General features: G+C 34.3%; 3 protein-coding genes across 3 annotated transcripts; 2 read left to right on the top strand and 1 right to left on the bottom strand.

Moving 5' to 3' along the window:
- The first annotated feature begins 1,274 nt into the window (after positions 1 to 1,274).
- Positions 1,275 to 3,560, top strand: LOC114189031 (probably inactive leucine-rich repeat receptor-like protein kinase At5g48380). Its single transcript, XM_028077729.1, has 2 exons — positions 1,275 to 2,226; positions 2,388 to 3,560. Exons 1-2 carry the CDS (start codon positions 1,351 to 1,353, stop codon positions 3,360 to 3,362), a joined length of 1,851 nt encoding a protein of 616 aa, XP_027933530.1. The 5' UTR covers positions 1,275 to 1,350; the 3' UTR covers positions 3,363 to 3,560.
- Positions 3,561 to 3,671: 111 nt separating this feature from the next.
- Positions 3,672 to 4,525, top strand: LOC114189032 (pathogenesis-related protein 1-like). The gene has a single exon (XM_028077730.1). The coding sequence runs from the start codon at positions 3,710 to 3,712 to the stop codon at positions 4,256 to 4,258; it is 549 nt and encodes a 182-aa protein (XP_027933531.1). The 5' UTR covers positions 3,672 to 3,709; the 3' UTR covers positions 4,259 to 4,525.
- A 2,300-nt stretch (positions 4,526 to 6,825) lies between these two features.
- Positions 6,826 to 8,205, bottom strand: LOC114189099 (putative cysteine-rich receptor-like protein kinase 9). Its single transcript, XM_028077808.1, has 2 exons — positions 7,390 to 8,205; positions 6,826 to 7,111 (listed from the first exon to the last, which is right to left on the bottom strand). Exons 1-2 carry the CDS (start codon positions 8,138 to 8,140, stop codon positions 7,023 to 7,025), a joined length of 840 nt encoding a protein of 279 aa, XP_027933609.1. The 5' UTR covers positions 8,141 to 8,205; the 3' UTR covers positions 6,826 to 7,022.
- Between the last annotated feature and the right edge of the window lie 2,766 nt (positions 8,206 to 10,971).

Genomic DNA, 10,971 nt, shown 5'->3' with positions numbered 1-10,971 from the left:
GATAGACGTCATCTACATGACGTCAACAAGCTATATAGTTTTAAGTCATCCACACACAATGTTATGATTTTTAAAATTCTACAGTTCTAGTCCACAAACTACACTTTCTAATAACAAAATTTCCATGTTAAAATCCCTATAAAGGCCACTCATCACCTCAGACCTTATTCATCAAACACCTCTCTTTTATTATTAATTAATATTAATTAAAATAGAATTATCTTTATTTTTTCAATATTATTTTTTTTATAAAAAATAAAATTTATAATAAAAAATTTGATATTATCAAATATTAAATATTAAATAGAATATTTTTTTTCTAAAATTAAAAATAAATTATAATTATACATATTTTAAATTACGATATTAAATACATTTTCATAAAAATTAAAATATTTATTATTTTTATAAACAAAGGTAATTAAATTAAAATCTATTTTTAAAAAATTATAAAAAACAAGTGTTCAAGTCTATAAATATTTTAAATCTTTTATTTCTGAAAATTCCAATAAAATACTTTTTATACACTAATAGAAATTAGGATTAATTATATTTTCGTTCCTAAATTATTAAGTAGTTTTGATTTTGTTTCATCTTTCGTATTTTAATTTAGTTTCTTAAACTCGTGGAATAGATTTCCTTTATGAACGCTATTAGTGTTTTTTTTTTCACAGACGTGTAAAATTAATTACTTATCGTTTATGTTTGGAATTGAAAACGTGGAAAAAAAATAAAAATACATGATTAAAATATGAATATGTGTCAAAATATAAATGCTTTTAAATTAAATATTAAAATATTTTCGTCTACTATATTATATAGGAGTGAGCCGTACAAAGCTCATCTGATTGGTTAGTCTTACTTGGTCATACAATCCCCGGATTAGTAAAACCACTTAGAAAAACAAAATAAAAGGATAACAGAAACAGTGACATCTATAATTTTCATATGAGAAATCTGGCTCTAATTATACATTTTTAACTTAGAATGTACAAATATAGCAGTATAATTAATTAATGTTATAGAGTCAAAGTTTTTATGAGAAAAATCAAATATACTTCTGGGAAATTTCAATGCATGAATGAGTTTATTTCTGTAACGCAAAACTGAAATTCTGAGGCAGTCAAGGCGTTTGGAAAGTCTTCGTTATGATGATAAACACTTTACTAGGAAAATACAATAGACATAAATATTCTATTCCCATGTTGTTTTTGGCATGCACGTCATCATTCATCATTTAACTCTTTGATCTTTGTGATTTCAGTGGAGGCAAACTTCCGCAGAAAGTGAACACTTAAATATGAACCATGCTTCAATTTGTCCATTTTACTAGTTCCGTTGTACTCTTATATGTCTACAAAAATGAAGCCTATCTCAAGAAATTATTATCCTCTTGTTTTATTTGGGTCATTATTCTGTCTCTTTATGTCGAGTTTTGGTGCTGAAAGTGACATCTATTGCTTGCAAACAATCAAGAACATGGACACTTCTAATCTTTTATCTAGCTGGGATTTCGAGAGCAACACTGAGGGTGGCATATGCAGATTCAGCGGTGTTGAATGCAGCAGCAACTATGTGGAAGATAGAGTAATCAGTCTCTGGCTATTTAACATGGGGCTGAAGGGCCAGTTTCCTGGTTGCGTTGAAGATTTCACATGGTTGCAGACTCTGATCCTCTCACACAACGAGCTTTCTGGATATATCCCAAACGATATATCAGCCAAGCTGCCATATCTGACCACACTTGATCTCTCAAATAACTATTTCTCTGGTGAAATTCCAAAGGGTATTGCAAATTTGTCAGGCTTAATTACCCTTCTACTTGATGGCAACCAGTTAACAGGCCAAATCCCACAAGATCTTGGGTTGCTTCCCAGGCTGAGAAATTTTAGTGTTGCGAACAACTTGTTGGAAGGGTCAGTGCCCGTTTTTGTGAGCAATCTTAATGTGAGTTTGAGCTATGCAAATAATAGTGGACTCTGTGGGGGAATACTAGGAAACTGTGATGAGAGCTTGTTTGGTAGATCGTTCTGGTATAGTTTTATTGTTGGTTTTGCTTGTTCAGCTACTTCTGTTCTAGTATCTGTCATGTACTATTATCCAACTTGGACAGAATTCAAAAAGAGGAGGAGAAGTAACGCTATTCATCCCTTAATCAAGAAGCAGAACACTGAACATGAAGCTGAATTGCTTCCACTGGCCTTGCAAGAGCAAGGAAGCAAAGAGGTTTTCTCTCTTTTAACTGTTGTGTCACTCCACTTTTCTTACTAATTAAGAAATTCTAGTTGCAATTTTCATATATATCAAGTAGTATACATGTATTACATATTTACCTTCAAAATTTAACTGTCATGCATGTTACATTAATTTCATTCCATCATCTACAGCTACCAATATTGTTGGAGAGATTTATTACTAGAATGAGCTTCATGGAATTATGCAAGGCAACTGATTACTTTTGCACAGATAACGTGTTGGGGATAGGAAAGACAGGGATTATGTACAAGGCAAAGGTATCCAAAAGCTGTTTTCTTGCAGTTAAGAGACTGTATGATGGTGATAAGTACAGGTGGAGATTCTTACTTGAAATAATGATTCCGGGAAGACACAGACACAGAAACATAGTTCCACTGCATGGATTCTGCATACAGAAACATGAAAGGGTTTTGGTGTATAAGTACATTTCTAATGGAAGACTCAGTGATTGGTTACAATCTGACGAGGGGCATCAACCGATAAAATTGGAATGGCCTGAGAGGATTCACATTGCACTTGGTCTTGCAAGAGGTTTATCTTGGCTCCACAAAACGTGCAACGTAGTCCACCTCAATTTAGATTCGGAGTGTGTCTTGCTGGACAAGAATTTTGAGCCAAAAATTTCCAATTTTGGCAAGGCAAAATTTGTAAACCAGACGGTTGAAGATCATGTGAGAATGAAATTGTTTTTGGTTGATGGAGTTGGAGTGAAGGGTGATGCTGAGAAGGATGTCTATGATTTTGGAATAATCCTTTTTGAACTTTTAACGGGGAAAAGACTAAGTCCATCGACTGATTCTTATGACAGCATTAATGGCCATTTGATGAAGTATATCAGTAAGAACTTGTTCACTGATCCTGCTGACTTTTATGACGCCATTGACGATTCTATAATTGGGAAGGGTTTTGATGATAAAATTCTTGGTCTTCTTGAAGTTGCATGTGACTGTGTTAAGACATCTTTAAAGCAAAGGCCAAGGATGGTTGACATGCACCAAACCATAAGAGCTATGTGGGAGGGCTACAAACCCTGCTTTCATTCTCAAAGTCTGAAACTGTCTATGGATTGTGCTGACCATATAACCTGTATCAGCAAAATTGAATAAAATTCTGTGTATTTACAAGAACAAAATATGTATAATAACAAAATACGTACGTGCTTGAAAGGACGCCCTCTCCTAAATATATCCTTGTACTTGACTTAGAAAAGTCATTAGTCAATGCAAACATATATATATGGTCAGTTTCTTTTTCACAAATCACGTAGTTATCTGCAAGAAAGTTGACAGCAGTGGTAGGCAGCAGCCCCTGTCCCACAAAGAAATATTTCTTCTTATCTAACATAGCAGCCCTGTTAGTTAATTCCATTTGCATCGACCATGTTTATCCAACCCTAAACATCGTATAAATACTGGTTTATTATGAGTTAGTGATATATTGATAAAAACCAAACATGTGTTTGGCTATGATCCCAATGCTTCCTCTCGTGGCCATTCTCTTAGCCACATCATCACTATCTCAAATTTGTGATGCTCAAAACTCACCCCAAGACTACCTCAACGCTCACAACACTGCCCGTTCCCAAGTTGGGGTAGGCCCAATGAAATGGGACTCGACAGTGGCTTCTTTTGCACAAAACTACGTGAACAAACTGAAGGGTAACTGCAACATGGTACACTCTGGGGGTCCTTACGGGGAGAACCTTGCGTGGAGCAGTGGTGACCTAACTGCCACAGCTGCTGTGAACTTGTGGGTGGGAGAGAAGCCAAAGTATGATTACAACTCCAACAAATGCGTTGGTGGAGAGTGCAGACACTACACCCAGGTGGTGTGGCGCAACTCGGTGCGCCTTGGCTGTGCTAAAGTGCGCTGCAACGATGGTCGTAGCACCATCATCAGCTGCAACTATGATCCACCAGGGAACTATATTGATCAGAGGCCTTTCGATATCAGTGCCTTCCAACTACCATTCACCTTTAATAATGCTGTCGATGATAACTAACGTGTGAAGCTACGAAGCCACGTTGTCGGAATAAAATACATGTATCGATGGCACTTCTGCATATGTTTGTTTCTTTGTTTGTCCGCATAAATGACGAATAAATGATGAGATTGACGAGTTTATTATGAATTAAAAGTCCCATCCAAAGTTGACAGAAGCAACTTCACACTGCAGTGGAAAAGATTGTTCCAGATTTATAAAAGCTTTGCTATAAACTAAATAGGTCATTTGTCTTTTTATCAAGAAATCAACACACACTTTCTAATACAGAGTAGTCTCAGTTCTTATAATCAGATACGTAAGATCCCAAATAAATCCATAAAGGAGAGATGACGGAAAACTAAGATGACTTTTTATTGTTGACGTAAATTGTATAAGTCTTTTATATTTTTAAAGTTACAACTAGTTTAGCATGTCTACTACTACTATAGAAATAGTAAACAAATTAAAACCGCTAATAAAATGTTAATTAAGCAGCGTCGATGATAGAGATAACTAATTTTAATGAAAACAACTTTGGCAGTGGGTAGCCATTGAGTGGGCCAGCATGGCGAAAATTCAAATTGAAGTTCTAGAAAATTGGTACGAGTCTTTATCCAGTAATTTTATTAAGTAAAGAAAACTCAAAACTATGAACCGGTCATCGCGATAATTTAGATATTTTGGCTGTTAAAACCGAGTAAGAAATCAAAAAATATAGCACTAAGCCAATTAAATTAATATTTGTTTGTTATTTTTACATGCATGCCATAATATATTTATAACATTGAGGGTGATAACCTAATTAACGTTACTGGTTAATCGATTAAGATTTCAATCTCATTCAAATTTGATAAAACGGTGAATTGGGCCTGTTTTGGTGCGGATGCCGTTGACCCACCTCAAACATGACCGAACAAACTGGCTGGTCATAACTAGACGACGGATTAGAAATGTTGTCTCGTTAGAGGTTGGGTTTGTGGACTGATCCTTTATTTTTTTTTTATTTAAAAAAAACGTTGTCCTCCATTTTGTACCGAAATTCTAGTACATTGACGGTTTAAGACCGGGTAGTTGGAACAGAGGTCGACCCAGTTATTAGCCTAGAAATTAACGACCAAGTATTGACTTGGCAATTCAATCATTAACTAACGACCCAGGAGATAAGAAAGCAGAAGATAGACACAATTCTGAAGCAGAGAAGTAATTTGATAGTCACATTGCTGCGATAATACAAGGTCTTGTGTTCCCTATGTTTGTCTTCTTGTTCTCCTCAGCAATATCTATGTTCTTTGAACCTCCAGAAAAACAGTGCAAAGATTCTAGGTTCTGGACATTCTACACGTGGGTTTGAGTTCAGTTACTCTGTCGTGGCCATGATTGTGCAAAATTACTTCTTTAGCATTGCTGCTGCGGCAAAATTAGTAGAAAGAATTCATTCCCTAACATTTGAAAAGGTTGTGCATCAAGAAATTCATTCCCTAACATTTGGACGTGCACAGGAAGAAATGTCTAGAACCGGAAAAACAAGGTGTTCAGTTGGGGCTTGTGAGTGGTGCAGGATTTGGTTTCTCTATTCTGGCTCTGTAATGCAGTAATGCTACCTTTTTCTGTCTTGGATCGGCTCTCGTGCAACATGGGAAACCAACTTTTCCAGAGGTTTTCAAGGTGAAATAGGTCAACCAAAACCTTATGCTCCCTCTTTATATGTTGTTTCATTTGATCTAGTTCTCACCACAAATTTGAGCAGGTTTTTTTTGTTTAACAAGACTAGTGCCTTTGCCCCAGACACTAATAAAGCCAAAGATTCCGCAGCTTCAATATTTAACATTCTTGACACTACACCTACCACTGACTCCAGCAGCAATGAAAGTATAAACATCAGTTTATTGAACTTTAAAACATCAGTTTCAATTACCCAACTAGACCTCAATTAAGCTTTTTGGGCTGTACAGATAAACTTTCTTTGAGAACATGTGGTGTAGTTACATTGTTTAGTTGGAGAAAGTGGCAGTGGAAAATCAACAGTGATCAGCCTCTTAGAAAGAGTGGATATAGAACAGTTTTGACCATAACCTGGTTGAGGTAGCAAATGAAGTTGAAGAGATCTAGATAGAATGAGTGTGAATAGAAGAATTACTGTAGTAGTAGCTCAGTATTACAACAATCAAAGGTGCTGATGTAATAGCTGTAATGAAAAATAGGAGTTATCTAAAAGGAAAAACACGGTGGGTTGGTGAAGATTACTGATGGAGCCTACGCATCATTTGTTACTCTAAAACTGAGTGCATTATTAATTTCCTATCCAGCACCATGGCTTAGAAAACGGTTCTTATAATGAAAGTTCTTAGAGACTTGATTATATCACTATATTGAGTTCTTGTACTAATAAAAGTAAAGCATGTCTATTTTAGAAAAGAGTAGTGATGATGATATTACAAATTCATATTGTCAGATAGAAATTTTGCTGCATGTTATGCGAAGAACACAAATTAGCTAATCTGTAAATTGAAAAAAAAAAGGGGGAGAGTTTGTGATAATGGAAATGAATGATCGCCATATTAATCACAAAGCCTTCAAATAAAGAGACAAACAAATAAAATAATAATAAGGAAGGCATACAGAATAAGAGAAGTTTTGCAGCACATATATGCATCTGCAGTCCTAAATCATCTCTCAAAAAACCAAATCCCACAGAAGAAGTAATGAAAATTGAATTAAATAATCACCCGTTGCAAATTCTTGACATTCTAAAAGAACTTGTAAAATAAGGGTCACATGATACTTAAAAAAACACCAAAAGGGCAGCCGAGACAGCAAGAGTCAAGCCAATCATTAATGATGTGCAAGAAGAAGAAGAGGGCCTCCAAGCAGCTGTACCACAAAGCAAGATAATCAGTAGGATAAACGGTTTTAGTAGTGAAACAACTTCAAACACAAAACCTGAGATATATTTCAGGTGTTTCTAGTGTTGTCTCCAACAAGAATTATAGTTTCATATCACTCATCTACCTAAGAAAACATATCCATAAATGGCATTATAGATCATCTAAGTAAAACTTCAATTCTTATGAAAGAACAAAACAAAATTCTTGAGTAGTTCTGTTCTAATTTCAATGGCTAAAAAAGTAAAGAAGTGGCAAAGGACTCACCACTGAGAAGTGTAGAGGCATTAGAATAAAACTGATAGTCATTGTACCACATAAAGCAATTAGATCCATAAATTTCCCATCTTCTTTTGTTTCCAATGACAGTTCTGAAAGTGAGCAACTGAGCATCCAAGCACCTTCTGCAATCCTCCCTATTGATATCTCTGGTGCATTGAGCCATGCCATACCTCTTCCCACTTTTACTTGTATTCAGTACTGCTGTGTGGAACATGAATGACTTGTCTGCAGCCTCAGCCGCCACTCTACTCATGAAGGGAAGGCCTTCTGAGACCACTGACGGCTCATCAAAGTCGGTTTCATTCGTCACTGTCATAGCTCTCTGTTGCATATCTCCAAAGAAGCTCTCATTTGAGTACCGTAGGAAACACCATCTAAACCAAATTGTAACATCATTCCTCATAGGACAATCATTTGTGGCTTCTCTGGTCGAATTAAGGGTGCAATCAGAACAATTGGTAGCAGATATGTCCCCTCTGCATAACACTGTACCATAAACCCTGTTGGCCTTTTTTCCTACAACGTTTTGGTAAAAACCATGGTGTTCCACTACGTTAGATACAAGGGAATCCAACAAACTCCTCAGATTGGTCTGGAGTGTGCTATCACTGTCAGAATAATCAGCTTCTGAGCATTGAGAACCTGATTTCATGTTGGTATCAGCAAGGCAAAAGGTATTTGGAAAGAGAAAAAGATGGAAGATAGCACATGCCACAACCAAGTACAATGTATGCATCTCTTTGTAATCCTTTTTTCTGTGGCAGACGAGGATGATCAGAAGTAATGAGAGTGTGTCACCAACCTTGCAAAATATTGAACTTTTATCCGTTGCCACAATATTGACCTTTTAATAAACAGTTTTTTTAAGTGCAAGTGTGCAAAGTCAACTCTTGAGTGACAAGCAAATGATCATGTATAAAGTTGTACGCGACAATTTATTACAAGTCAATAATTTTTCTTAAACCTTTGTTTAGTGATTAACTAATCTATACTTATGAACCTCGGAAACACAAACTAAACGTTAATTAAGTGGTTGAATTTGTGGTGGATATCCATTCAGATTAGATTATTACAATCAAGAGCCTCAAACAAGTCACAAACAAGCTAATTCTTGAACCATATGTCTTGATTCGTGTAGAATTTTCAGTGGAGTTGGTAACTTTGGCACTAAGTTCCAGAATTTGGGAGAGATATTATTTGTTAAAAGTACTAGTGGAATTAACATTAGTGTTTTTTCATGTTAATTAGAGCAATAATTTGTTCTAACAAGGTAAATATTATATGAAACATTTTACATGTATAAAACATTAGCATTTGGATAAACATTGTGAAAAGGAGCATTCCACTTTGGCTAGAAATGATGTTATTGGTGACTCTAATGAGTAATAGTTCCGATTTCTAATCAATAGGGTCACAATGAGATTTCTTTCCTAAAACTCATTAGATAATGAAAAGATGTGCAACGGCACGCTCGTCAATTTTTATTTTTGAGTTGACGGAAAGTAATTAGATACAACATTGTCAACCACATAATCCACTTTCGATATTATTAAAGAGAAATGTTTATTATTTATATAATAAAGTGTATAACAGGTCTCATTACAATGAGAAAGATAAAACAATGTAAAATGTGATTGTTTGTTGTACAATCTATGTAGCTTTCGTTTTTGTGGGTTCGATTACTCTGTCTAAAAGCCCAAAAAGGTCTCACCTTTGCTCCAAAGGCCCCAAAGGTTTCACCATATGAATTATGCAATATTTTTCCTATAACATTCCCAAATAATTCTATCAATTAAGGAAACACTACCACAACAAATTAACATTATTTCAAAGAATTTACTTGAATTTATTTATAGAAGTTTTTAAACAAGCTAACACTTTTTCTCGGTTTAAAATCACAAAAATTGTTGGGAATTGCTTACTTATATTACAGTATTGGTAGTGGGTCCCCATAGTTTAAGAAAAAATTAGTGTTGAAGTTGAGAGATTATATAGTGCAATATAATAACAGCAGGGGATAAAACATAGATAATAAAAAATGAAGATGAAATCTTGGCTTTCTTTTTAGTGAAGATCAAATCTTGTTATTCTTTTGATCAAATCGTGAATATTTGAAAGAAAATAAATTATGTTAAAGAGTTTAAAGTCACTATCTGCATGAAGAGGTTTCACACTAACAAACAGCTACTGATATGTTAACACGTATCTTAATTGATTAATGAGAGAATGTATAGTACTCAGAACAAAACTCTATTACCATGATCACGACGATTTAGGTTTCATTTGGAAGGAACACCATAGCCTGTTGCTATATAAAGTATGTTTCATGAGGAATAATGGCCAGAACATTTGCTGAGAAAGTTTTTTGTTATATTGGCTGCAAATACAGGTAGGAATAAGGCAATAAATGAGAGAAAAATAGACACAGAAAATTTAACTTGTTTCGGCGTACAATGTGTATGTCTACGTCCACGACTATATTAGAAAGTATTTTTATTTTTGGTGTAAGTCTAAGTCACACATGGACTAAAATTGAGAGAATGGAGCATATTATATAAGAATTGTTGAGAATAGTTCAAGTGTGAGTCAAAAGTCTCACATTGAATAGAAAAGACAAAGTTAAACACTATATAAGAATAAAGACCATAACAACATTGCCTTAAGGTTTTTGTGTAAAAGTGGTGTCTAAGGTCTTATATGTGTAAGACTAATGTCATATAACCATATAGAACCACAATATCTCAATGACCATAACCATGACTATAACCATAACCCATATGTGAAAAATATAAAATATAAACTCACCCTTGAGGGGCTTTAAAGTTTTTGGTTGAGAGTAATGCCAATTTTTTATATAATTGGACTCCTCGTTGGTGTTGTATCTCCCTAATAAACCCCCTCTTTAGATCTAACAGATACAAAATAAAATTATAGTAAAAAAATAAAAAGTTTATATATAGAACCTCGATTGCAATCTTCAAAACGTGTGTATAGACTTTCAAGTTTTATAAAGTATAAATTCTATCATTCACATATGACACTAAAATATTTGAATTGTTATTGATTTGATGTGGGTGAAGAATTGGATGCGATTTGAAATATATTGATGATAAAGACATGGATAGACTCGAACTATGCAAAGGAAATAAACAGTTTAATTACTGCAACATGATGTGATCAACCAACATTCTTTGATCTTATCAGATTCTCGGCACCTGTTACAGTTTTGTTTTGGAAGTATATATGTATTAATATTCGAAGTATGGTGAATATTTTTAATTCAGGTTGCCTATTTATTGTTGCTTGAACTTAATTAGAGTCTTAAAATAAAATTAATTCATGGTTTTGCTAGTTCATACAATAAGTCTCAGTTAATTAAGTCAGATAAAGTTACTATCTTTAATCTATAAAGTTCAAACCTCAGATTTTATATAAGATAAACATTACTTTTTAGTTATTTAAGTTAAGTGATGTTGATATATGATGTTGATGATTAAAGTAGGATGGTTCTGGTTTTCCAATATTTGGCATCATGTGATTAAGATATTGTTACTTTCTAAATTTCGA

Source organism: Vigna unguiculata, chromosome 6, assembly GCF_004118075.2.
Source record: "Vigna unguiculata cultivar IT97K-499-35 chromosome 6, ASM411807v1, whole genome shotgun sequence".
Lineage (NCBI taxonomy): Eukaryota > Viridiplantae > Streptophyta > Magnoliopsida > Fabales > Fabaceae > Vigna > Vigna unguiculata.
This window is presented reverse-complemented; position numbering and strand designations above follow the sequence as displayed.